This window comes from Nycticebus coucang, chromosome 3, assembly GCF_027406575.1.
Source record: "Nycticebus coucang isolate mNycCou1 chromosome 3, mNycCou1.pri, whole genome shotgun sequence".
Classification (NCBI taxonomy): domain Eukaryota; kingdom Metazoa; phylum Chordata; class Mammalia; order Primates; family Lorisidae; genus Nycticebus; species Nycticebus coucang.
The window spans coordinates 131005986-131033885 of record NC_069782.1 but is presented as its reverse complement, the minus strand read 5'-3'; the positions used below and the strand labels follow the sequence as shown (position 1 = coordinate 131033885).

Below are 27900 nucleotides of genomic sequence, written 5' to 3'. Positions count from 1 at the left end.
CCTACCCCAACTCCTATTTCCACTCTCCCTCCTACAGCCCTTACCCCCAGCCACCTTGAATTAGTGAGCACTTGCTCTGCCTCCTACTTCCCCTCCTAGTCAGCATCTCCTAATCAGTATTTTTAGTAGAAACAAGGTCCTACTCTTGCTCAGGCTGGTTTTGAACCCATGAGTTCAAGCAATCCACTTGCCTGGGCCTTCCAGAGTACTAGCATTATAGGCATGAGCCACTGGCACCCAGCCAGTCTGTGAGTAAAGAACATGTGAAGCAAGCAGTGGGGAAGACAACAAGGATATATATACCCCAAACTCTACTCTCAAATGGGCAGGAATCCTTGATAAGGAAAGAGTGAAGCTTATGTCCTGCTCCCAAACTTGAGACTCAACTAGTTGCATCACCTTGTCCTGATCATTGGCTTCCTTGGATCATACCCCTGCCATCTATGCCAGACAAGAGCTGCATCTCTAAATATTCCTTTCAACCCCAAAAACAAAATAAATCCAAAGGGAAAGTGAGGAGACTAGTACATCCTGGGTAGAATGCCATGACATCATAGCTGAGCATCACAGCAACAGCAAACTAAAGTAGTCTTCCTGCCTCAGCCTCCTGAGTAACTAGAGCTACAGGTGGCTGCCACAACACCCAGATTTTTTTTCTATTTTTAGTAGAGAAGGGGTCTCATTCTTGCTCAGGCTGGTTTCAAACTCCTGAGCTCAAGTAATCCAGCAGCCTCAGGGTCCCACAGGGCTGGTATTAGGGGAGTAAGCCAAAATGCCTGACCCTTGAAGCAACATCTAAAGGGATGGGGCCCTGAAGAATGAATCTTCTCACCCAGTTTCTGGTCCTTCATTAGACCACTGACCAGACCAGAAGGCCAGTCTCAGCCCTCCTTTCCTGTCTGTACCTGCTTCTACTCCCCAGGAGCCCAGATGCTCTTCTCACTTCTAGTTTCTGTCTCTCAGCCCCCCTGCTTTTCTTCCCTGCTGTTAAGAACCGTTTGCTTTTGGCTTGGCGCCTGTGGCTCAAGCGGCTAAGGCGCCAGCCATGTACACCTGAGCTGGCGGGTTCGAATCCAGCCCGGGCCCACCAAACAACAATGATGGCTGCAAGCAAAAAACAGCCGGGCGTTGTGGCGGGCGCCTGTGGTCCCAGCTACTTGGGAGGCGGAGACAGGAGACTCGCTTGAGCCCAGGAGTTTGAGGTTGCTGTGAGCTGTGATGTCACAGCACTCTACCCAGGGCAACAGCTTGAGGCTCTGTCTCAAAAAAAAAAAAAAAGAAGAACTGTTTGCTCATTTGTCTGCAGGAATAATAGCTATTAAGGGTTCATTTCCTAAGAAAGAAATTTTATAGTGCTCCATGTAGGTCCTGTGCCTCAGGCACTGCCCTCTACCGTTTTTTTAACCAAATGTCTCCTCTGTTTTTTCCCCTACTGTGCCCACCCTCCCTGTTCTACCCTTTCCCAGGTTCGATCCATTAGCACCAATGTTCGAAGAAACCTGGCCTTCCACACACTCAGCCAGGAAGTCCTGCTCAAGGAGTTCTCCACTATCTCCTGAGGCCACGCCTACCTGAGCAGCCACTGACTGCCCTTAACCATGAGGCTCCTGGGGGATCAAGGGGAGAGGGAGCTGCCCCAAGGTTGGAGAGAAACACAGATACCGAGTTCTCTTCTCTCTTCGTGAAGGCCATGCTTCAGTGGAGCTTGGGTAGCCAGGGCAAGCCAGGGATGATTGTATTTGGGGAAGAATGGGTAGGCACAAGGAGAGGCCTCCAGGAATGTGGGGACTTCCAGGGTTAACTCCCTGGATAGCCTTTCACATTTCCAATTGAGATCATAAATTGTAGCTACTGACTAATTTTTAGGAACTGATGAGGCAAGCTCCAAGGTGACACTAACACCTTGAAGGTCATTAGCTCTCCTTGGCTTCTGAAAATGGATCAACTCTCAGCCTCATCCTGCTTCTTTTGGGCCTGGGGCTGTACTAGGCTTGAAATCTGTGCCGTGTGCCCCACTGGTACTCTGTCCAGTCATTAGGACTCTTAGGGCTTAGGGCAGAGTAGGAATGGGGTATCGTTTTTTTCTGTTTTCCAAATTCAGAGTTGACTCCTCTGGGAAACTGGAGATTAGAATCTGCCCAGTGCTCTGCTGTCCAGCCACCACTTTCTGGATTTTAGTTTTGGTACTGGGAGTATCTATTAGCTTTTGCCTTCTTTTAACCCATTGACTCATCAGCACAATAGGATCACAACCTTAGCTTTTCACTTTTATTCTGGTTTAAACTGTCTTTAGGGTGTGTGTGAAATAAACATTGACAGGTTTTCTGGAGCCCTTAAGGTACCTGTTTTGCTGGTTCCCTTTCCAGCAGCTTCTCTGTGTCCCTGCCAACCCCTCCTCAGAGCCTTTCCTGCCTCTGCTGAGCTCCCCTCCACATGTTCCACCCCCTCACCCTGCTGCTGTTTACATCCAGCCTCCCTGAGAATTTCCTCGGGGAAGATTCTATTCCTGCTGTGGTCTGGTGCTTGGGAGGGAGAGAACCTGCTGGGGACTGGGTGCCCTCCTTCTGAAAGAGGCCAGGTGAGCATTGTGACATTCTGGGTGGGAGCACAGGTAAATCTTCTGCCCTCTGGGAAGTTGGCCTATGATTCCTCCTTTGGAAAGCTTCTATTGGACCACCTAGGCTTTCCTTACCCTGTGGCTTCCCTTGAAATAGCTGCTACTTTGAAATCCTCCCTTTCTCTAAAGCACTTTCTGAAGCCCTCAGGATGGTGGAGAGCAAGCAGCACGGGAAGAATCTGGGAGTGAGTACAGGAAGCCAGCAGTGAAAGCAGGTTTGCGACCTTCCTGGCCACTATCCATTTAACCTTGTATCTCTTTTAGATGCCTTCCTTCCCTGGGAATCAGAGTTTTGGCTCCAACATTGAGCCGATAAGCACTAGTTCCAGAGAATCCACTCACAGGCTGCCATGTATGGCTATAGTTTCTTAAGAGATCACAGGCTGGGTCATTTCTGATCCCTAGATGGATAGCTCAGCCTGGGGCATTTAGTGTTTTCCATTGTGATAAACCCCAGGGCAATTGGATTTGGAGCTGATGGCAAGTCGAAGTTATTAAAAATTAATTTGTGTGGGACAGTCTTTAGTGTCTTTTTTATCATTATTAATTTCTGTTTCCCAGACACATTTCTCAAAGATAGAGATAAGGTAATCTCCCAAGTGCTGGTCCCATCTGTCTAGGAATCCCCTATCTGTCCTTATAGACTCTTCTCTAAGTCTCCTGGCCTAGTAGAGGCCAGCTGGGTTCACAAAATTGTAGCCTCCCTTACCCTCAGGGTGGAAGGATGGAAAAGAGAGTTCCCTTATCTCCAAACTCAGCATGGCTACTTCTGGATTCCTGCCAGCCTTTCCTTTAAGGTGAACAGTGGCAGGTCCAGGGGATGAGCACTAAGAAGAGACTACTTGCCCTCCATTTGAGACAGAGTTTCACTTTGTTTTTGTTTTTTTGTTTGTTGTTGTTGTTGCAGTTTTTGGCTGGGGCTGGGCTTGAACCCACCACCCTTGGCATATGGGGCCGGTGCCCTACTACTTGAGCCACAGGCACCACTCAGAGTTTCACTTTGTTGCCCTGGGTAGAGTCCTATGGCATCATAGCTCACAGCAACCTCAAACTCCTGGGCTCAAGCGATTCAATAGTCTCAGCCTGCTGAGTAGCTGAGACTACAGGGGTCTGCCATAATGCTTGGCTATTTTTTTATTTTTTTAGAACCAAGGTCTCTTTCTTGCTTAGGTTGGTCTTGAGCTCAAGCAATCCACCCGCTTCGGCCTCCCAGAATGCTAGGATTATAGGCGTGAGCCCCCTGGCTGGCAGCATTTCTTCACGTACACCTATACCAAGAACTCTAAATAGGAGTCCCATTTCTCCTAGAAACCAAACATGGAAAGCTGCCTCTGTCTATGTCCAGCCTCTACACCAGGTGTATGGAGGCTTCTGTAGAGCCAGGAGAAAGCCAGGAGCAGGGCATTGCTCCTAAAGCAGTCCTACCTTCAGCTGCTTGTCCTTGTCTTATGCTGGAATTCCTGCTGTGTTGATTGAATCAAGTGGTTGGAAATTAAAGCCAATGAAGAAATTAAATGTACTTGAGTCATTTTAGTTAAAACTTTTGATCTCAACTCTTCCAGACCCACCAGACGTGATCCTCCCCCCACCCTCATGGCAGGTGGAGGGCTCTTGGGTCAGGAACCTAGGAAGCAACCTGGGAGGATGAGGCACATGGAATTCAGTTGTTCAGTACTCATTGCTGAGGGGCAATGAGTACTGAAGGGAGCCCAACTCTGCACTAGCCCCTGCCTTCAGAAAAGGAGCTGATCTTGAGGGGCTTTATAAGGGGCATTTCTTTCCTACTCTGTATTCTTTTTTTTTTCTTTTTTCTTTTTGGAGACAGAGCCTCAAGCTGTCACCCTGGGTAGAGTGCCATGGCATCACACCTCACAGCAGCCTCTTAATTCCTGGGCTCAAGCGATTCTCCTGCCTCCACCTCCCAAGTAGCTGGGACTACAGGCACCCGCCACAACCACACGGCTATTTTTTGGTTGCAGCCGTCATTGTTGTTTGGCAGACCGGGGCTGGATTTGAACCTGCCAGCTCAGGTGTATGTGGCTGGTGCCTTAGCCGCTTGAGCCACCGGCACCGAGCCTCCTACTCTGTATTCTTACCTGGATCCCCAAACTCTTCAGTTGCTCCACAAATCTACTGAGGAACCTAGGACAGGTCAAGAGATGAGAGAGTGAGGAAGAAGTTGAGGAGTGAAGAAAAGAGCAAGGAAGTCTTGATAAACTGACTTGGCTTGCTCCTTTTCTTATCTTCCTAATTGGCCTTTGGGGGAGTCATTGGATCAGTGACAGAGGCCCCATGTGAGAGTGAACGGGACCCAGAGACAGGGTCCTGGAGTGGGTGAGAGTTGGAACTTGAGAGAAAATCGTTGCCCATTAGCTTGAGATGAGCCTGTTATTAAAGGCTGGGTTGATTTCTTCCCTTGCACCTCAACTGGCTTCAAGCAAGCTGGCTGGGACCACCAGAAATATACGGATACGCTGGAGGAGAAAACAACAAAATAAGGGCTGATACGAATACAGAAGGAGGAACTCAGACAAAAGCCCAGGCTCTGACTTGACCACAGCAGTGCTGACAGTGGGGGAAGGGGTGCCTGAGAATTAGGGGCGGTTGTTTCCTTGCTGTGGGGCTTTTCTGGACCGGCCCCCTCCTTCCCGCGGGGCTTCAGGTTTAACGGACAGTCACTTCTGGCACTATCCAGTTCACCCTTTCACCGAGTGCCTCCCCCGAGCCACAGAGTGTAGGGGGCGGGGGTAGGGGAAGCCAATCCCAGCGCCAGCGCCAAAGGGGGAGGCGGTGGTGAAAGCCGCGGGGAGGGGGCGGGAGGAAAGAGGCGGCTCAGCTCCGCTCACTGTTCAGCTCCGCTCTGCCTCCGGCTCTGCGCTCACTTGCTGCCCAAGCTTTCTGCTTCTGCCCCAGGACCCCTGGGTGGGCTCTAGACCCCTGGGCGGTCCCCAGCCCCAGCTCCAGCTCCAGCCCAGACTATCCCTGGCCCCTAGCCCCGATACGCCACCAGGGGGCGCCCTGTGAAAGTCCTATCCCAGCCACCCGGCGCCCCCTCCCACGGCCAGGCGGGGAGGGGGGCGCCGGGGGCCATGCGGGGCCAGGGCCGAAAGGAGAGTTTGTCCGATTCCCGAGATCTAGACGGGTCCTACGACCAGCTCACGGGTGAGTCGGGTACGTGAGGGTTGCGGGGAGGGAGAGGGCTGGATTCCATCCCCTCAGACTCTCCCACCTCTCTGACCCCAGCATGGCCCCTACCCACACTGCCCCACTCTCAGGCACCCTCTTGGCTGGTCTAGGCGGCAGGACACTGGGGTTCAAAGCCTTGGGTCACCCTTTCCCCTGCAGGGGTTGGAGGAGGAGCAGGAAGGGCAGGTGTTCAGAGGCAGCAGGTGTGGGCGTGTGTGACACAGGGCTGGGAGGGTGTCTGAAGTGGGAGGTGTTACGTGCGTGAGCGCCTGTCATTCCTATGTGTCTCTGTGTATGTGTGTGCCTCCCACAGCTGGTTGCCATGTGACAGCCAGGGTGAGTGTGATTGCGTATGGCAGTGCATTTGTCATGTTTGAGCGAGGTTGTATAGATCTGGCTGTACTGATAAAGTTGTTCTGACCATGTGTCTCTGTTGTATGTACAACTATACGTTCTGAGTATGTAATGCTGTTTAAAGTGACACGTGACTACTAGAATGTATCAGAATCCACTTCAGGGTGATTTGTCTCTTCTTAAGACTTTATGATCATAACCATGAACCTTCTGGCATTTGTTAAAGTAGGTCGTGTTGTGTTTTGTGATTGTGAGACTAGGTGGGTTATATTAGTGTCCAGTGGTGATTGTGTACTTCCATGCGGTCATGTCTGCAGTGAGGTTCTGTGAGTGTCCATGACATGTCTTATTTTTGCTATCTCTCTGGCTTCCTGGTAGAGATGGAGGTCTTTAGTGCACCTCACTGCTTCCCCAAGTTTTCCACAAATAGCCTAGTGGTACCCAAGAGGGACTCTAGCATTCATTCTGCTGCCCACCGTGGCTCCCAGGAGCACCTTGTGGTTCCAGCATCTGGCCCCTGTAGGGAAGCTTTGGTTAGTGTTGGGCCAGCCCCCACTCCCCAAACTCCCATCCAATTCAGATATTCAGATTATTTTTACTACTGAAGTTCCTTCAACCCCCAACAGCTGTTCCAGAACTTCACCCAAGCCCCAGGAAAACATCCTCTTGCCTTCCCTCCAGAACAAGAGATAGAAGCTGTAGGCCTGGGAAGTGCTATGTGGTTTCCCTGTATGTCTCCCCCAAATGACTTTGCTGCCCAGGCATCCTTTCTTTCCCACATCGGGGAGGTATGTGAGACCAGTATATCTGTGCACATGCATGTTCCTGACCTTGGTAGGCAGATCCATGGTGTTTCTGTAAGTGACCATGTCACTCTGTGTACATTTCTCTGTGTGTGTGTCTGTGCAGTCTACTCAGGAACTCCAGCAGAGAATGGGAAGAGGGAGGCTGTCTCTCCTGAGGCCAAAACAAAGCTGAGAGGTCAAGGGAGGCCATGATTTTTGTCCTTCCTGAGGGGAATGAGGTTGAAACCTGGGAATAGGGGAGAGGATTAGGAGGTGGTGCCTTGACAATAAGTGTCTCCCCAACTCATTGGCCCTGCGGAAGCCCTAGTTACAATGCAGAGACTTTCTAAAGGGGGAGGCAGGCCTTAGATGTAAGAGTGTTATTAGAAGTGCCTCAGACCTGAATGGAATATAAAAGTTCCCTCCTAAAACAGAAGCAAAGGTTTAGCTGTGACTGCTGCAAAGTCTGTTGCCACCCCCAGCTTAGGATTCTTGAAACTGGTCTGGGCCCAAGGACCCTCGTTAGCATCACATTAGTCAGTGTTTGCTTCTGGCTTTAATTGTTTCTCTGGTTTAGTGAAATCTTCCCCTTCTTCACTTGCCTACTTGAATCAGATTGGATGAGAGTAGGAAAGCATTCGTATTTGCAGCTGCACTGCCTCAGGTCAGTCTGTCAGCAATGAATGAAAGTGTGCCAAGTGTTCTCTTGGCCTCACTTTTCTCACCTGTAAAATGGGGAATACTGCTTCCTGCCTGCCAGCCTTGTCAAATGACAGGCATCAGAATCATGATCTAAGTCATTAGCATCTTAGCTTTATTTCTTTTTATTTATCTTTTTTTTTGAGACAGAGTTTCACTTTTGTCACCCTCCACAGAGTGCTGTGGAGTCATAGCTCACAGCAACCTCAAACTCTTGGGCTCAAGTGATTCTCTTGCCTCAGCCTCCCAAGTAGCTGGGACTACAGGCGCCTTCCATGACATCCAGCTATTTTTAGAAATGAGATCTCACTCTGGCTCAGGCTGGTCTTGAACCTGTGAGCTCAGGCAATCCACTCGCCTCAGCCTCCCAGAGTGCTAGGATTATAGGCATGAGCCACAACGCCCAGCCAAGCTTCCTCGCTTTAGATGGCTCCACACATGACTTGGAAAGTAGAAATAGGACTACAAGGGCTCTCCTTTCCAAAGAGGGCTTATCTTATACCGGCAGACAAGTGGGGTTGGGAAGCCCAGGTTAACGAACATGCTGGGCCCCAGGTGGCAGCGCTGAGCGCTCAGAGAAGCTACAGGAGAAGCCAAAAGGGAAGTCGCTGTCCTTGGTGCTGAAGAGCCTCACGCTTCCCTTCCTTCCTTCGTTCTGCCCTGTGCAGGCGGGATATGGGTTTTTCTCCTGTCAGCCTGGCCATCAAGCTTGTGGGGAGGAGGCCCTAAAGTTATACCTCAGTCCATGTTGGGTCCCTCCGACCGCTTTCCTTCCTCCCTCCCATCCCAAGCTTAGAACAAATGTGGGAGAGGCTTTTTTTTTTTTTTTTTTTTTTAGGAAAAACAAAATACTAGCCGTACGTCGTCCCCATCTAATCCTTCGGATCTTCCCAGCCTGGTGGGGCCCCTTGACAGTACGTTTCCATGGGAAAAGGTCACGATTAGCAGTGACCCTGTTACACCACAAGCAAAGACAAGACAGTAGAAGATGGGAAGGGAGTTGGGACCTGCATGGCCAAGCCTGAGGTTTGGGAGTCTGGTCCTTCTAGCCGTTAAGTATGGTTCCCGGGGCTGAGGCGCCCCCGTGTGGTTTAGAGAAGCCATGCGTACGACGGAGCTGATTCTGAATGGGGACTATCGCCAACACTAGAGGGCAAGATTTGGACAGAATTCAGAACTCTGAAATACAGGGTTTTCCACCAAAAATACGGGATCCCAGTTGGAGGACTGGGACCATATCTGTTTCTTCATGCTTTCCTAGGAGTTTGAAAGCGTTAGAGCGTCCTGGAAGAGTTTACCTTGGGTCTAAACAGCTAGGGATCCGTCTGGAGTGCGGGGGGGACGGGGGGCAGGGTGGAGCTGGAGCTGTGGGCGGATCCTACTTAATGCATTTACCTGGTGGCCCGCGTTTGATTGGTAGAATCTGTGAACCAGCGGGACAAAGACGCAGAAAGTTGTGAAAGAGATTTGGAGTCAGGAGACAGATAACAGTGGGGGCACATTTCTGCCACCTCAGTACACTAGCCTCTTCTCCTCCCTCTTGTTCTTTCTGCCATTGGTCCCGAAAGTTTAGAAGTGTAGGAAGTTCTAGCACAGTGGTTACGGTGGCAGCCACATGCACTGAGGCTGACGGGTTCAAGCTTGGCCCGGGTCAGCTAAACAACAATGACAACTACAACCAAAAAGTAGCCGGGCCTTGTGGTGGGCGCCTGTAGTCACAGCTACTTGGGAGGCTGAGGCAAGAGAATTGCTTGAACCCAAGAGTTTGAGGTTGCTGTGAGCTGTGACGCGACGGCGCTCTACCAAGGGCGACATAGTGAGACTCCGGCTCAATAAATAAATAATAAGTGTAGGAAGTTGCTATGACAACGCAGTTTTACCCCTTCACATCTCTGTGTCCAAACGGAGGCAGTGGGTGGTGGGTGGGGAGGGGTGCAACAGGCAGAGAAGGAGAGACTAAAGAAGGGCAATAAAAAAGGTTCATTCTCACGGGCGGCGCCTGTGGCTTAAGGAGTAGGGCGCCGGCCCCATATATCGGAGGTGGTGGATTCAAACCTGGCTCCGGCCAAAAACTGCAAAAAAAGAAAAAAGGTTCATTCTCCATCCAGTTGTTTTCTCAAAACAGGGCTATGCCCGGCTTCCCCGCCAGAAATCCACCGCCGCCTACCTCCATGCTCCGCCGCAGTCTAGGAACTTTGGGCGTGGGTGCTACAGATGATGAGGTCTGACGGAGTTCTCCTGCGGCCAGAAGATGGGGAGGCTCCACGGCTTGAGATCCGGGCCTGCTAGTCCGGCCCTCATGCGCCGCCCACGCAGGGCCCACTCAGATGGGGGCGGAGACCCAACTGTTCAGTGCCTTGGAGGCGGAGCTTGACCACCTAGCTTTCAGCTGAACCATGAACAGATGCCCCGGCAGGTGCCGGAGCCCATTGGGGCAGGCAGCGCGATCCCTTTACCAGCTGGTGACTGGGTCGCTGTCGCCAGGTATGAGGAAGGGAGGGGAGGGGCAGGATCCCTCAAAAAGTGAGCGAAGGCTTACAGAGGCTTACAGAGGAGGCGAGGGGAAGGGCCCTTCACAGAGGTAGGGGAGCCGGATCCCTCAAAGAAAAGGCTTTAAAGGTTAAGATACCTGACAGAAGTGGAGCAAGGGATGGGGTCCTTTATAGAGGAGGAGGAAGATACAGAGCTCATCAATGAGGAAAGGAGAGGGGACTTTGTGGTACCTCACAATGACAGAGAGGGCAGGGCTTCTCACTGAAGGCAGAGAAGGGGGCTGCAAATGAGGGGCGGGGCTCCTCACCCGGCTTTAAGGAGGAAGCTTGCAACAGAGCAGAGCAAAGGCACTGCATTGCTTAGGTTGAGAGGGGTCTTAAGATGATGGGTCAATGTCCAGAGGGAAAAAACTCTGAGGTGGGACTGGACCAACATGAACTCAGTTAGCAAATTCATGCTAACAGGATGGATAGACTTATGTGGCATAAGGATTGTATGTCACCATTTTGTCTATCCCTGGGAATTTGAGTTAATGAAATTGTGCATTATTGGCTAAGTTGTCATCACTGGGGCTGTGCATTACCCAGACTATGCATCCCAAGAGTTGTGATCATTGACATTCTGTGGCACTGAGAATGTATGTACCTAGAGTTCTATGCTGTAAGGCTATATTGGGGGTTCTGGAGTCACAAAGTTGGTTGTATAGATAACGTGAGGTCATACTTTGGTATGAGATTTGTGGAATGCGTGATGTGTGTATTGTAGGTATCACATAACACTGCTGAGATTTGTAAATGAGATTTGTACACACCTCCACATCAGCTCTTCAGGGCTGCTATTGGTTAGAACCCAACATCCTCTCCCTCCCTGGCCTTCAAGAAGACCAAAATGACCCTACCTTCATGGCATTCTGGAATCTGTAATTCATTGGCTCTCTCCATAGGTATCCACTTGAGCCTTTGGAGTATAAGCAGGGCCTATGGCCTGTCCTGGCCATGTGGCCCTTAGAATAAGAGAAGATGGAGCTGGGCCAGATATATGCTTAGAAATCTCTTTGGAAGCATGTAACCCTCCAGCCCTCTGCTTGGCCTGTCTCCAGTGACAGATGGCTGGAGCCAGGCAGGGCCAGCTCTCAATCATTGCCGGCATGACTTCCATGCCCCAAAATAGCCCCAATGTCTAGGGAGGTTATTAATCACCTAATGCAGCTGGGGGCTGCAGTGTCTTTTGTCCTAGCTGGGGATGGAGTGGGTCTGGGGGACTGACAGAAGGACTTTGGGGTTTGGGGTCTTCACTGGCTGGGTAACAGTGTTTGGGGGATGCAGGGGCAGCCTGGGGAAGGTGGGACAGTTGCACAGAGTAGGTTCCCCCCATAAGGCAGTATTACTCCAGGTTTGAACTGTGAGGGGTAAATAGCTAAATGATAGAACTACCTCTGGGGTGAGATTTGAGGGATCTGGGGAGGGTCCATCTAATGCCTCAAGATAGTTTTCCCTTGAGTTCTCACTCTGCCTGAAGTGCTTCCATTAAGGTTGTATTCTTTAATGGTACACTAATGGTGTACTTAATGGTGAAAAGCTAAGTTCAGTGGCACAGATATGCCTGGAGAGGACAGATTTGGGCAAGGCTCTCAAAGGGCCCTAAGACTTGGGAAGTCTCTGAGTGGAGACCCTCATCTTTCACTTCTGACAGACCCTCCCACCAAGGGCCTGGTTGATTGAGGACTATGAGTCCCTATAAGGCTAGGTCAAGGACTCTGAGAGTTGAGGGTGAGTATTAGAGAGGAGGATCCAGGGACAGGGAAACTGGCTACAAGTTTATCAATCTGTCCATCTGTGAATCAGAAGCAGGGACCAGGGAGGTGCTGCTGTGCTGCCTCTTGCAGTCCAGATAGTCTGGCTTGGTATTCGAGGCTTCATAGAATCTAACCTTTTTTTTTTTTTAAATTTTATTACCCATAGCTCCTCTGACATAAACTAAGCTATAGTCACCCAGGACTCCTTGATACTCCACGCAAATGGAAGATCATTGGCTCTGGTTAAAGTCATTCTTTATAAGCATATCGGCTATTACCTTGGGAATGTTACTCTATGGACTTCAATTCATCTGCAAAATGGGTATACTACTGCTCACTCTGACCATGTTAGCTATTAAAACAGGAATAATAGATCCTACCTTTCAGGTTTACTATGAGGACTAAGTGAGATAATATGATATAAAGTATCCAGAATGCAAAATGTACTTGATAAATGTTGATCTTTTTGTTAAGGTAGACTGTTGACATTTGAGCCATCCACTGCCCACTTTTTTTTTTTTTTTTTTGTAGAGACAGAGTTTTCACTTTATTGCCCTCAGTAGAGTGCCGTGGCGTCACACGGCTCACAGCAACCTCCAACTCCTGGGCTTAGGCGATTCTCCTGCCTCAGCCTCCCGAGTAGCCGGGACTACAGGCGCCCGCCACAACGCCCGGCTATTTTTTGGTTGCAGTTTGGCCGGGGCTGGGTTTGAACCTGCCACCCTCGGCATATGGGGCCAGCCCCCTACTCACTGAGCCACAGGCGCCACCACACTTTTTTTTTTTTTTTAAGACAGAGTCTCATTCTGTCACCCTAGGTAAAGTGCCGTAGGGTCATAGCTCACAGTAACCTCAAACTCCTGGGCTCAAGCGATCCCCTCGCTTCAGCCTCCCAAGTAGCTAAGACTACAACCACCTGCCACACCTAAGGTCTGCCACACTCTTGCTCAGGCTAGTCTCAAACTCCTGAGCTCAAGCAATCCACCCACCTCAGCTTCCCAGAGTGTTAGGATTACAGACATGAGCCACTGTACCCAGCCTTTTTTTTTCTGCCACCAAGGCTGAAGTACTGTGGCATCATCATAGCTCACTGCAACCTCAAACTCCTGGGCTCAAGTGATCCTCCTGCCTCAGCCTCCCAAGTAGCTGGGACTACATCCACCTGCCACAACATCTGGCTACTTTTTCCTATATTTAGTAAAGATGGGGTCTTGCTCTTACTCAGGCTAGAGAGCCAACCTTTAAGAACCAGCTCAGAGCAAGGCACATTGGCTTATGCCTGTAATTTCAGCACTTTGAGAGGCTGAGGCAGGAAGATCACTCAACTCCAGGAGCTTGAGGTTGCAGAAGTTCAAGGTTGCAGTGCGCTACCTATGATCACACCACTGCACTCCAGCTTGGGCAATAGAACAAGACCTTGTCTTTTTTTTTTTTTTTTTTTGTACAGACAGAGTCTCACTTTATGGCCCTCAGTAGAGTGCCATGGCATCACACAGCTCACAGCAACCTCCAACTCCTGGGCTTAAGCGATTCTCTTGCCTCAGCCTCCCGAGTAGTTGGGACTACAGGCGCCCGCCACAACGCCCAACTATTCTTTGGTTGCAGTTCAGCCGGGGCCGGGTTTGAACCTGCCACCCTCGGTATATGGGGCCAGCGCCTTACCGACTGAGCCACAGGCGCCGCCCACAAGACCTTGTCTTTGCAAAAAAAAAAAAGGGGGGGGGGAAGGGGATGGTCTGGACGTGGTAGCTCATGCCTGTAATCCTAGCACTCTGGCAGGCTGAAGCAGGTGGATTGCCTGAGCTTAGGAGTTCAAGATCAGCCTGAGCTAGAACAAGACCCCATCTCTAAAGATAGCCATGTGTTGTAGCAGGCACTTGTAGTCCCAGCTACTTGGCAGGCTGACGCAAGAGGATTGCTTGAGCCCAGGACTTTAAGGTTGCTGTGAGCTATGATTCCATAGCACTCAACACCAGGGCTACAAAATGAGACCATTGTCTCCAAAAAAAAAAAAAGAAGAAGAAGAAGAACAGCCAGCTCAAAAGGTATCCTTTCCAAGTTTTCCCTGGCAGTGGCCCAGTTGATAAGCGTTTACTATAGCTTCTTTCAGGACCTACCTAGGACAGTTCCTGTATCACATAGTAGGCCAACAACAAATGTTTTTTCTCTGTCACCCAGGCTATAGTGCAGTGGTGTCATCCAGTGGTGTCATCTTAGCTCAATGAATCTCATACTCCTGGGCTAGGGCAATCTTCCTTCCTCCTGCCTCAGCCTTCCAAGTAGCTGGGACTACAGGTGGGGAACACTATACCTGGCTGAAGTTTCTATTTTCAGTAGAGACAGGGCCTTGCTCTTGCTCATGCTAGTGTTGAACTCCTGAGCTCAAGGGATCTACCTGCCTCAGCCTCCCAAAGTGCTAGGATTACAGATTGAGCCACTATACCTGGCCAACAAATTTTTTTTAATGGACAGATTCCTTATTGTTCTTTCAGTGGGGCTGTCTCTTCCTACCCAGTGAGAGTCATGTTTGGTTCACCTTTGTTTCACAGTCACCAGCCCAGAGCCTGGGACTTACTTCGGGTAAGTCTAGTTTTTTTGTTTGTTTGTTTTTGTTTTTGAGACAGAGTCTCAAGCCGTTGCCCTGGGTAGAGTGCTGTGGTGTCATAGCTCACAGCAACCTGTAACTCTTGAGCTCAAGTGATCCTCTTGCCTCATTTTTTTTTTTTTTAGTAGAGATGGGAGTCTCACTTTGCTCAGGCTGGTCTCAAACTCATGAAGTCAAGCTATTCACCTGCCTCAGCCTCCTAGAGTGCTTAAGTACAATTGTTTTCAACACGTATACCCTCTAGGAGCTTGGAATATAGCTGAAGAAACAGGACTGATTCAGAAATCTGGGTTCAAGTCTCTGCCTCATCTCCTATTAGCTGATGACTTTGAGCAAGGAAGGCCCTTTACTTCTTTGTGCCTCATTTACTTCATCAGTGAAATGGGTACAGTACAACTCGTGGAGTTATTCTGAGAGACCCTTGAGATAATAATGTTTGTGAAAATGCTTTATGAACTGTTAAGAGCTATGGTAATGTATGGAGGGGATTGTTATGTAATTTTTTAAATTTTATCTTTATTCAAATTAATGAGGGTACAATATTTAGGATACATTGTTTCACTTCCAGAGTAAAGTTCCTTTTGTAGAGGAGCCCCTCACCCAAGATATTATGTTAATAATGGTCACAAACACTTATTCGGCAATTAATCTGTGCCAGGTATTATTCTAACAACTTTCCATGTATTATTTCATTTAGTCTCCCCCCGCCCAGCATCCATATGAGCCACACAGAGGTGAAGAACTCAATTGCAAGTTGCAAAGCTGGGATTTGGAGCTACAAAATCTGGCACCCCAGCCCACCTATTACCTGCCATAATACATCCCCTTTTATTGTTCTCACTAATAACATTACAGTATTAGGTCCTGAGTTATAGGGGTCTGCAAGGAAGTCTGTAAGAACTCTGATAACTTGTAGACTACTGAAGGCTGGAGGCTCTGAAGGGAAGGGAATTTAAGCTGCCTCTGGCCAGATATGATGGCATGCCACTGTTGTCCCAGATACATGGGAGGCTGAGCTGGGAGGATCACTTGAGCCCAGGAGTTGCAGTTTGCAGTGAGCTATAATGATGCTCTGGAGACAGAGCAAGACCCTATCTCTAAGGAAAAAAAAAAAAAGTCCAGATGCAGAGTTTCATGCCTGTAATCCTGGCACTCTGCGAGGTGGAGGTGAGAGGATCCCTTGAGCTCCTGAGCTCAAGACCAACCTGAGCAAGAGCGAAACCCCGCCTCTACTAAAAATAGAAAAATTAGCCAGGCATCATGGTGGGTACCTGGAGTTCCACTGACTCAGGAGGTTGAGACAGGAGGATCTCTTACATCCAGCAGTTTGAGGTTGCTGTGAGCTAGGCTGCCACCATTGCACTCTAACCTGGGCAACAGAGTAATACTCTGTGTTATGAGGGCAGAGCGGGGGAAGAAGAAGAATTTAAGCTGCCTCCTAAAGAATAGGTATAAACCGTAGGATAGAGGGAAGGCAGAAGAGAGGGCAGCCCCTGAGGAGTGGGTGGCAGGAACAGAGGAACAGAGATATGCAAGGTTAGCCCCTAACTGGAAAAGACATTGATCACCAGGAATGGCGATACTATATATGAATGCTCGAGGCTAAAAAAGGCGCAGAGATACTATATACAAATGCTTTTTTTTTTTTGCATTTTTTGGCCAGGGCTGGGTTTGAACCCACCACCTCCAGCATATGGGGCCAGCGCCCTACCCCTTTGAGCCACAGGCACTGCCCCAATATATACAAATGCTTTTAAAAGGTGCAGAAATAGAGGGAGAGAAGAGGAATTAGAGTAGGGATGGGAAGAGAAAAGAAGTTCAGAAAAGGAGTTCTAGACAAAGGCTCACCTCACCATTAAATGGACGAATTTTAGGCAGGTGTCCCTTTTCCCTTACTCTCGTGGGAACAAGGATCTGTTTAGTTGGGTCCCAGGGGGCATATTTTGGCCCCCTAAGGGGGCTTCTCCCCATCTGAGTCACAGTACCATATGAGAGATTAAGGACCCAAAGATGAGAGATCATTCTGAGAAGTGAGACAAAAGGAAAATGGAGTCTTATTTCTGTATGGGCAATGTGGTCTGTACTCCACCTGGGTACGTGTGGGGTGAAATCAGAAAGGAATTCCACACGTGTGTTATGGCGGATGGGAATTTAAAGGGTCAGAGGGGCAGGGATGTATTGGTAGATTATTTCCTGGGTGGGACATGCCCTCAATTCTTCCTGGGTGGGTCAGTTTCACCTGGGCAGGTCAGTACATTTCGACCCTATCGGACAGAACTGGATTTGGTGTGTTCAGGGTACAGTGAGGAGGCCAAACTAGTGGAAACAAAGGGATCTGCTGATGAGGGTAGGCGGAGGGATATTAAATGTCACAGATGGAATTTGAGCAGTCATAGGGAGAGATATTTGCTGGCTTCATCTGTAATACCGGTAACCTCCAAGGTGTGAGAAACAGAAAGCAACTCCTGAATAGAATTCTTCTCTTGGAAGAAAGACCAAGACTGTTTGAGGCATTCCCACAGCTTTCCTGGATGTTGGGGAGAGGTAAGGGGTAAGATGTAGAAGGAAGTTGAGACGCCTGACCCCCAGTGGTGGCCATGTGGAACTGCACATCTGTGAACCTCAAGTGCTGGGGAATGGACTGACCCTCCAAGCCCACCCGACAAGTAGGGCTGAGACAAGAGCTGAACTTAACTTCCTGTGGACAAGCTTTCTAAGAAGGGAGCCCATGGAGCATAGCAGTTTACAGGGCAGACTCAGAGTCAAGACTGGGTTAAAACTGTAGCTCTGATCTTTGAGATTTGCTTAACTTCCTTTTGACTTAGTTTCACCACCTGAAATAGAGGGATAATAGCACTGACTTCGTAGGTTTATGATGCAATTCAATGTGATACTGTCTGTAAGCACAGAGCACATTATCTAGTACGTAGTGCAGTGGTTCTCAACCTTCCTATTGCTGCGGCCCTTTAATACAGTTCCTGTGGGTCATGACCCACAGGTTGAGAACCACTGACATAGTGAGTGCTCAATCACTGTTAGCCATGGGTGTTAGTGATGGCTAAGTGTTATTAAGCTAATGGCTTAGTCCTCACTGGCTCTGCAGGCCTTCCCCAACCCCCTACACACATACACACACCAGAGACATAAACACTACACACACACATCAGGAAGAAGCAGGGATATACACACTCATACACACATACTCCCAAGGAAAATCAGAGATACACGTATACACACACACACCCCCAGGAAGAAACAGAGACACACACACACCCAGGGAGGAGCAGGGACAACACATACACATCACCCACCAGGAAAGAGCAGGGATACACCCGCATATCCCATCAGGAAGGAGCAGGGATATTTAACACTGCCACCCCCAGGAAGGAACCTGAAGAAGAAGGACTCCAAGAATGCAGGTGGGGGGTTGCTTCCTCACAGGGTTCAGATGTCCCTCCTACCCTGGGCTTTTTTTCTGCTCAGTAACTGATTACCAAGGAGCAGGTAGGCTTAGACATGGCCCGTGTGAAGTCCCAGCCAGAAAAAGGCAAAGAATGAAGTCCCTCCTCCTCTTCCAAGGAGCTTGGGTCTCCTAAAGACAGCTGCAATAAGTCCCCTCCCCAGAGGGTCATGAAGGGGCTAAACAGCCTTCTTCCTGCACAGGCTATTGGGCCTAATTCTCCCTTGGGCCTCAGTTTCAAGGTCTGTGGCCTGTGGGAAGAGAGTGCTTCCTGCCTTACAGTCTCTATGGCAACCAGATCGATGATGATGGTGGTGGTGGTGGTGTCCTCCTAACAGGAGAGGTCACTGCCTTCTCCCTGCCCTTATATTCTCATACAATTTCAAGCTGAAACAATGACACAACAATAGACCAATACTCCAAATTATATGACACACCCGTGGCTAACAAACTTCAGACTCACATCCCACAACTCTAGTAAAACATAGAAACCTCACTCCCCATACGCACTCAGAAATACTCTTGACACACTCTCTTACATGTATACTATACACATGCAAGTCACATACCCATATACACGAGTAGAAATACATAAGCATACACAAAACACATACTTCTGTGACAGGTGCACAGTCACATGTAAATACACAGAGATACACATAAGAGGAGACCGATGTACTCCCATACCAGCAACCACAGGAATATATATATATAGGAAAACACCTAGACAGCCATAACATATTCTGATCCATAAATCTACCACTTGTACATGTGCAGATATGGTTTCTCACACACACCTTGCCCTTCCTGCCTTCGCCTAAACATAACTCCTCCCTCTGCCCCCTCCCTTTGGCACAGAGTAGCCGCAGGGTGTCTGGACAGTAGTGCTCCTCAAGGGACAGAGGCAGGTACTGCCTCCCTTTTCTGCCCCATATCCTATCCTGTCCTGGTCCTTATTCTTTATGCCAAGGGTTCCTGAGGAGGTGCCAGTCCAAAGGCCATGGTGGCCCCAGAAAGAGGAAGAGGCACTGCTGTGGCTGAGAGGCATGTGGGGCAGAGGCGGGGTGAGGGGGGAGAGGGAGGAGATCCAGGGAGGGAGAGAGGGAGGGAGGCTGCAGGCAGTCCTTCTCAGGCTGGGGAGTCTGAGGGGGAAGTGGTGTGAGGTGGCCAGCCAGCAGTGTGTCAGAGTCTCAGCTGGGTGGGGGCCATGCCCTGGGCCCACCATGAACCTGGACGGGCTGGAGATGGTCGCTGTGCTTGTAGTCCTCGCTCTGTTTGTCAAGGTCCTGGAGCAGTTTGGACTCTTTGAGCCTGTCTCCTTGGAAGGTAACCCAGGTGTCTGGGCGGGTGTGTCTGAGCTGCTGGCCAGACGGTTAGCTGCCCCACAGCGTTGTGGGGGGGGTGCTCTGTTTTCATGACTGAGGGCAGGGGTGAGCAGGTGAGTGATGGAATAGACATCTGGGAAGGTGAGGAGGGGTGCTTGGAGAACACACATCTGAGAGAGACAAAGGGAGCCCTGAAGGCGTGGATATGGGGGAGGGGAGGAGAGAATCTGGGAGACAGGGTGTTGAGAGTTGATTGAGGGTCGTGATGTGGGAGAACTGGGGCATGGAGATGAGGAAGTAAGGAGATTCTGGGGGATATGAGGAGGGGTCTGGAAACAGGTGTCTGGAGTAGAGGAAAGAGGTTCCAGCCATCCTGAGATAACACCAGCTTTCTGATGACTCCCTTTTGGAGCCAGGGGCTCACAACAGCTCTGAAAATGGGTGTGACTCTCCACAACTCCATGTGTGCAGTGTAGGTTAAGGGGAGTGTGTAAGACACAGGTATGACTGTGTGTTCATGTGTGTGAGAGAAGACAAAATATATCACTGTATGAGTCTGTGTATGTGACAGGTGTGACTGCATGTGTCAGAGTGACAGGACATGTAGCTTTGTGAGATGGTGGATGTGACTGTGCCCAAATGAGACAGGGTGTGTGGCTGAGCCTCTTTCAGCATCTGATTGTGTGTATGGCTGTTTTCAGACTTCCTGAGGATATACCAGCTCCATACCCAAGCCTTGGGTAGATTATGGAGAACCAAGAGTAGGAATATTGTGGGAGGCATCTATACCTCAGCTCTGGCTGGGGAGTGAGGACTGGGTCAGATCAAGCCACCTTGCCACTCCAGGCTCCTCTCAGGATACAGGGCAGAAAGGTCTTCAGGGCCAAAATATTGGGAGTGGGAAACCAATTCCCCATCCCATCCCAAAGTCATTAGGGAGAGTGATTTGGAAGCACTTCTGCCACCCCCTTGAGAATTTTGGCGTCCCCCTCCTCTTCACACCAAGAGCTGTGCAGTTCCATAGCATGGCTGTTCCCCAGTTCTATCATGGACAGGAAGACAGGCAAGAACCATGATAGGGGGACTACAGGGTAGACACTTGGGAGAACAAGAAAGATATGAAGGAAACTGGGAACAGGAGGAAGGTCCATGAATTGCCCATTCTAGGGTTGAATAAGAGTAGAAACCCCCTAGATCATCCTCTAGCTGCATTTATTGGGGTGAAGTAGGAACAGGGAGTTAGACCTACATGAACTGGGGAGGCTGGGTTGAAGCTGTTGTTATCCAACCTAGAAAAGATGGAGTCATTTGGGTTCTAACTTGCCATCCCTTTTAGACTATTTTGTGGGGGTAAAGGGCCATATGGGAAACCCAGGTAACCTCACAGGCTGAAGGTGCCTTTTCCCACCTTACCAGCCTGGAGGTGACAGAGGCTTGGAAACAGGAAGGGGACTTGCGGGGGAGGGGTGAGAAGTAGGGAGAGTGTGGGAAGTGGAGAGCCACCCCTCAATCAGGCAAGTACACCATTGGAGGCAGGCACAATCCCTTCAGGAAATCAAAGTCCATGCTAATGGACCCCAGGGCTGGATGCCAGGCCACCATTGATCTTGGCCCCTTCACAGCTCCTGGGGTGGGAAGGGGAAAGTGAAGAAGTGTTGGAGGGAAAGAGGTACCTTTTGGGAGCAGGGCCTGGTCCTGAGGGTAGAGCCTGTGTTGAGGAGTAACCTATAACTAAGAAAAGTTAGGTTCCTCCAAATGGACTGAGGCCACCAGTGTGGCAGGTCCAGTGGGCTTTGTCCCAGGAATCTGGAAATAAGTGCAGCTGGGAGACAATAGAGACACATAGATACAAATTAGTCTCCCAGGACTAGAGGCCCTCTTCCAGTGTATGTAGAGCTATAGGACATGTGCAGAAATAAAGGGAAGAGAAGAGAGTGGTTACCAATGGGCCCTAGATAGCCCCCTCCCCCTTTTTTTTTTAGAGACAGAGTCTTACTTATCGCCCTTGGTAGAGTGCTGTGGCATCACAGCTCATTGCAACATCCAGCTCTCAGGCTTAGGCAATTCTGTTGCCTCAGCCTCCTGAGTAGCTGGGACTACAGGCGCCTGCCACAGTGCCCAGCAATTTTTTTGTTGCAGTTTGGCCAGGGCCGGGTTCAAACCCACCACCCTCAGTATATGGGGCCAGAGTCCTACCTACTGAGCCACAGGGCCCCTCCTATATAGCCCTTTAACACACCAAAATAGTCATCTCCATCTCCAAGATCTGTTATTGCATCAATTTTTATCATTTAAATTTCAAAGAGCAAGTCATACCGGAAAGGACTGGGAGAGAGCCACAATTTAGGATAGATGAGTTAATTGATAAGGAACCCTGCTCTTTAAGATGAGGGGTTACCGGAAAGAAAAGTAGGTGTGCCCAGGAAAAATGAAACATCTGTAGATGAGGTACAGCCTTAGGTATCTGGGTACCATGAGGACTTAGGTCACACTATGATATAGGCATGTGTCATGACAATCTTAATATGTGTCATGTTATAAGGTCACAATGTGTCATAGTGTTTTTACACATAGGGTCATGATGTCCCAGGAACATTGTGTGTTCTATGGTTTGATCATGCTGTGTGAGATGGCCTACATAGGTCTCCATATGTGTGTACCATATTTTACTTCAGATCACATTTGCATATTTGTGTTAAGGACTACTTGGGCAAATGTGTGTGTATATGTATGTGTGTGTGTTGGAGCGTGCTTATTAAGCCATTGGGTGTGAGTTACTGGATATTAAGCTGCTACTGGCATCCAGCACTCTGTGATTTATCATTCTACATGTCACTATACATGCCTGTCACTGTATGTGTGTGTGAGAGGTGTTCCCACCCAGGTAATAATTGGGTTGGATATCACCCTGAGAAGTCCAGCCATGGTACTTTGAGCCAAGGGCACTGGGTCAGTCAGCAAAGACAGAGGCCACTGCCACTTCCTCTTTGCCACCTCGTTGTCATCAACAACATCCTACTGTACAAAATGCCCTGCCCCCCTCCCCCCCCCGGCCCCTATGGACTTTACATGCCTGTGAGACCCATGGGCTCCCCTAACCCAGCCTCAGCTACCCCAGCCATTCCTCTCCCCCTTACCTCATTCCTCTCCCAGCCCCCGTCCCCAGCGTGAGTTGATTTGTGACCATCGGGGAGGGGACAGGCAATAGAGGCACACTGGGAGTTAATGTGCCTTCCTGGAATCTTCTCTCTTACCAGGCCACCCTCCTGGGCCCACTAAAAAAGCGCTGAAGCAGCGGTTCCTCAAGCTGCTGCCGTGCTGCGGGCCCCAAGCTCTGCCCTCAGTCAGTGAAAGCAAGTGCCTCTCCTGTGCTTCTGGGGGCGGGACCAGTGTGGCGGGAGCTGGGTGGGCATTTGGGTGGGCCGGAGTGTGAGGGGGCGTGGCTATGTGCGCGGCTGCAGTAGGTGTGTGTGGTTGGGGCGGGCCGAGTTTCTGTGGGCATCACCAGTGTGTACAACCCCGCAGGACCTGGATGTTTGGGCGCTGCCAGTGTGGTAGGGCTGAGGCCCGAGCTTGTGTGGCTGTGGCTATTGTGACAGTGTCCGGACCAGGCGGCTGTGAGGGCCTATGGGTGGCTTAGCTGAGATAGTGTCTGCGTCTCTGTGTGGCCGCCCCGCACTGAGTGTGCTTGGAGTCTCGAGATGTATGTCGCCCCTGCCCCAACAGGATGGTTGCAGGTGTAGAGGGTGAAGCCCACTGTCCTCCACCGGCCAGGGTACTTGGGTTTTCTGTCCCTATCTGGTCCCCAGTTGAGTGACCTGGAGTTGAGCGACCTTGCTTTGTCTCCAAATCTCCGTGTCCTCAGTGGGGCCTCACCTACCTCATAGGATCATATTGCATTTTGCAAGCCATAAAAACCCATTTTACAGTTATTTGAGTGTGCCGTTGTGTTCGACTTCCATGAGTTCCACACGGAGGTGGATTTGGAAAAAGGGGCGTGAGTCCTGCAAGCTGTGTGTGTGGGGGGCCCATTTTGTGTATGTCTGTGTTCGTTAGGTGTGCCTTTGCACAGGGGCTGGGGAGTGAGCATTGTAACGCACAGGTCTGTGAGATTTGATGTGTGAGGGGCAAGGTGTATGTCTGCAGTTCGCCGGGTCTTCCGCTTTCTCGGTGACAGTTCGCTCCCTTCAGAATTAGCCGCCCCAGCCTCCCTTCGCCCCCACAGACCCCGCCCGCTGGACCCAGGTGACTTACTCTCCTGGTGGGGGCGGGGAGGGTGCTTTGGGAGAATGGGTGGGGGCACTGGCCTGGGGGCTGGACATTGGAGTGGGGGAGGGGTGGCTGAGATGGGGCCAGAGGTGGGGTCTGGATGGAGAGGGGCATGAAGCTGGGTGGGGCATGGCTTAGTCTTGGCTGGGATAGGTGGGGTTTGGCTGGGGGGAGGGGAAGAGCTGGGAGGAGTAAGGACAGGGCTGGGCGGATCTGAGTTGATCAAGGATTGCCCGGAACTCTGACTCTGAGATGTCTCCTCCAAGCGACTTTACTCCCTCCTCCCTTTCTGGCACGAAAATGTGGCTGGGGGTCTTCCCCTCCAACCAGAGATTAAGGGTCAAGCTCTGAGTCGGATTCCTGATTCTAGGGCGAGGCCTGGCCTTGGCCCACAGAGAGACCTGGAGGCTGACCAGCACCTTCTCGATGTCCTCAGCTTGGGGTCCAGGGCACCGGCAGGGACTGGGAGGAGGGGTGTAGATCAGTGATTTTAAAGAGGGATCGCCGGGGCCTGAGGCGTGGCTCTCCCCTCCACCCCACCACTCCCCGCAGACAGCGTGGAGGACGAGTTTGAACTGTCCACTGTGTGTCACCGGCCCGAGGGTCTGGAGCAGTTACAGGAGCAAACCAAGTTCACTCGCAAGGAGTTGCAGGTCCTGTACCGAGGCTTCAAGAACGTGAGTGCACAGAGCCAAACTGAGCCAGGGGTGGGCCAGGAGGGGCAGGGCCTCTCAAGAAAGCGAAGCCTGGATATCAATGAGGCGGGAGGGAGGCGGGGCCTCAAGACCGAACTTCCAGCCTTTGTTTAGTTCAGAGTTTTTAATTTGTGCTCTGGGGGCGAAGTCTTGGCTCCCATCAATAGATCTGGTGAGTCCCCTGGAGGCAGAAAAATTTTCCCTCTCTCTGGGAGTGTCTGGCCATGGAGAATCTTCCCTTATCTCTTTTATCTCTTCCCTTATCCTGGTTCCCTCCCCTTCACTCCCAGGAATGTCCCAGCGGAATTGTCAGTGAGGAGAACTTCAAGCAGATTTACTCCCAGTTCTTTCCTCAAGGAGGTAAGGGGAGAAGGCTCAAGTGGATGCAATAGTCCATGTCTAGGCTGAGTGGGAGAGAGGGCTCTGGAATGCCAAAGTGATGAGGGGCTTAGGGCAGCTCCATAGAGATGGGAAGTCCTCTCCTGTCTCCAAGTCAAACTTACTTCTCTGTACTCATCCTACAGATTCCAGCACGTATGCCACTTTTCTCTTCAATGCATTTGATACCAACCATGATGGCTCTGTCAGTTTTGAGGTAAGCTGGAAGAGGTGGCCCAAGGAACACTGTTTCCAGGGACTTCAAGGCCAGGATGTCTAGGCCAAACACAAAAGAATGTGTTGGGTTAAGAGTATTTGAAGACACAGCTTCCCTCTGCCTCCTTTCCAGGATTTTGTGGCTGGTTTGTCGGTTATTCTTCGGGGAACAATAGATGACAGGCTGAATTGGGCTTTCAATCTGTATGACCTCAACAAGGACGGCTGTATCACCAAGGAGGTGCAGGGCAACTGAAGGGCTGGGGGCTTTGGGGGGTGGGCATGGGGGTGGGTGCAAAGATCCATGGGAGAGAAACATGACCCACATATGCATAACCAGCAAGGGATGAGGTCTGCTGTAGGCCCTAGGCCTTTGGTCTGGAGGCTAGAGGCTCTGAGAAGGGGTTCTTTTCTATCTTTGCCTAACAGGAAATGCTTGACATCATGAAGTCCATCTATGACATGATGGGTAAATACACTTACCCTGCACTCCGAGAGGAGGCCCCAAGGGAACACGTGGAAAACTTCTTCCAGGTGCCTGGGACTGGGTAGGTGGGAGGGCCTTGGTGTGAAGGGAAGGAGATCAAGAATGAGTAGAGAACTTAGCTCTGCCTTCCTCTCTTTTGCCCTCTCTTCTGTTCTCCTTGCCTGACCATCTTCTTGCAGAAGATGGACAGAAACAAGGATGGTGTGGTCACCATTGAGGAATTCATTGAATCTTGTCAAAAGGTACGGGTCCCTGCCCTCTACTTGCTTCAGTGATGCAGGGAAAGGTTCCTTTGGGTAGTGTACTACCTCCCTAACTCACTCCCAAACTCCAATCCTATTTCTCTGGGGGAGGCTTACCCCTTCCCCACTTCAGTTCTCTCTGGGTATCTCCTTCCTCTCTGCCTCTGAATGTCCCCAATTTTCCCTCAGTGTCCCTTTCCTTGTCTCTGACAAGTTCTTTCTCTTTCTCTCTCTCCAATCTGCCTCACTCACACCATGGCCACAGGATGAGAACATCATGAGATCCATGCAGCTCTTTGACAATGTCATCTAGCTCCCCAGGAAGGGGGTCAGTGTGTCTTGGGGGAAAACATGTCCTAGCCCTAGTTCAGGGAGACCTTATCTTTCTCTTTCCAGGTCTGTCCTCATCCTGACTCTACTTTGGGGACACTAGGGATCCAAAAGCCTAGAGATTCAGTAGTCCAGATCCCTGGAGCCGAAGGGGCTAGAGAGTGGGCAGAGTGCATTTAGGGGTTGTTCCCAACTCCCAAGAGCTCTCACCCCCTTCCTGTCTCATACCCAATGCTGAGGGTTCCCTTACTGTAGGAATTGAATGGTTCCCCACCTCCCACTCCCACTCTAGAAACCACAACACTGGACAAAATGTCTCCTGCTATGGTGCTTCCCATTCTTGATCTTATAAACAAAAACTCCCTTCTCAAAGATGATGTTCTGTCCTTGGCATTGGCTGGCTTTTCAGACCAGCCTTTGAGAGTCCTGTGGTAGGGAAACAAGAATATGGAAGGAGAAATCTTGGGCTCAAGTCAATGATTATTGGGTCCTAGAAAGTGGCTGGGATAGAGAACAGGCCCAGGCAGATTATGAAAGCTCAGGCATGCCAGGCTATAGCTCCAAGTTCCACAAGTCTCCTATCCCCGGCCATCAAAATATGTTTCCTTGGAAATGCCCTAGAAATTTTTCATGACCACATCAATTTCCTAGGAGAGCCTGAGATCCAGATATCTGGCTCATCCCTGGAGTAGTTTCTTCCTCTCCCTCCTTCCTGCATGTGTTGGTGGCAGAGTGATCATGAATATGGGTAGAAGATGACCGGCTAATACCTGCTAACGTTTCAAACTACCCTCCTTGCTCATCACCTGTTTTGATGGCTATGACTTGAGCTTTCATTTTGCTATGTTCTCTAGACTTAGAAACATGAAATGATTTAGACATCTTCCTGAACTTGAGTCCTATCAATGTCCTTAGCAGATGCCTTAGAACAGCAGTTCTCAACCTGTGGGTCGTGACCCACAGGAACTGTATTACAGGGTTATGGCATTAGGAAGGTTGAGAACCACTGCCTTAAAAGGAAAAAGAAGGAGGGAGAAAGGCATAGTATTTGAACCCAGTATGGGACATTCAGTAGAATCTTACATCAACCCAGAGTTTACCCCTGCCTCTCACATACCTTTCTCAATTCCCTAGGGTCTCCTTTTGCTCTACTCAGTCTACCCAGAGATGCCCCTGAGCACACCTAGAGGGTTGGGACCATAGAAGTCAGGTTCCAACTAATTGTCAGCACCCCTGCCATGCTGCCACCCCTTAACACAGCTGCTTGTCCCACTCAGCTTACCTTCCTAGTCAGCCAGGATCTGAGAGGAAGGGCCCCCAGGAATCCCCTTTTCCCATGAGAATAGTGTTGACTGCTTTGGATTTGGGGGTCTTCTGTATATTTTGTAAAACAAGAAATACGCCAGATCCAATAAAACACAATGGCTATGCATAGGCTGCTGTCTCTGGCTTTTTGTCCTTCTCAACCCATAAATCCCACAGAATCCCTAACTCATGCTCCTCAGCCTTTTAGATCCCCAAGAATGTGCCTTTCTTTTCTATGGTCTGGTCATAACGTGGCAGGAAACTGAGATACATGCTCTGGAACAGTTGAAAACCTACCTGACCTCAGGCTCACACAAAGAAGGACAAAATGCTGATGTACTGAAGACTATGCCAAGCAATCTGTCTTTTGGCAAATATTGTTACAAGTTGAATCAAGAATTTCTAATTTCTAGGCTTGGTGCCTATAGCTCAAGCAGCTAAGGCACCAGCCACATACACCTGAGCTGGAGGGTTCAAATCCAGCCCGGGCCCGTCAAACACCAATGATGGCTGCAAACAAAAAATAGCTTAGCGTTGTGGCAGGTGCCTGTAGTCCTAGCTACTTGGGAGGCGGAGGCAGGAGAATTGCTTGAGCCCCGGAGTTGGAGGTTGCTGTGAGCTGCGATGCTACAGCACTCTACCCAGGGTGACAGCTTGAG

At 50.1% G+C, this 27900-nt stretch overlaps 2 protein-coding genes across 8 annotated transcripts in view; both read left to right on the top strand.

The window, feature by feature from the left end:
* The window catches only part of ARMH3 (armadillo like helical domain containing 3), a 242132-nt gene extending 237992 nt beyond the window's left edge, over positions 1 to 4140 (top strand). The window contains exon 26 of the mRNA XM_053583043.1: positions 1467 to 4140. Coding sequence (XP_053439018.1) covers positions 1467 to 1559 — 93 coding nt within the window. The 3' untranslated portion in view covers positions 1560 to 4140. The remainder of the gene's footprint in view (positions 1 to 1466) is intronic.
* Positions 4141 to 5442: 1302 nt separating this feature from the next.
* On the top strand, positions 5443 to 27387 carry KCNIP2 (potassium voltage-gated channel interacting protein 2). Of its 7 annotated transcripts, none has more exons than XM_053583094.1 (10): positions 5443 to 5779; positions 22577 to 22672; positions 23511 to 23564; positions 24141 to 24265; positions 24574 to 24643; positions 24808 to 24878; positions 25011 to 25118; positions 25307 to 25411; positions 25544 to 25606; positions 25872 to 27387. In XM_053583094.1, the coding sequence occupies exons 1-10, from the start codon at positions 5707 to 5709 to the stop codon at positions 25917 to 25919; spliced, it is 813 nt and encodes a 270-aa protein (XP_053439069.1). In that variant the 5' UTR covers positions 5443 to 5706; the 3' UTR covers positions 25920 to 27387. The 7 variants fall into 7 exon arrangements, with proteins under 7 accessions (XP_053439069.1, XP_053439075.1, XP_053439068.1 ...); XM_053583100.1 differs by having other exon boundaries at positions 23466 to 23564; XM_053583093.1 differs by having other exon boundaries at positions 5443 to 5788.
* Positions 27388 to 27900: the final 513 nt, after the last annotated feature.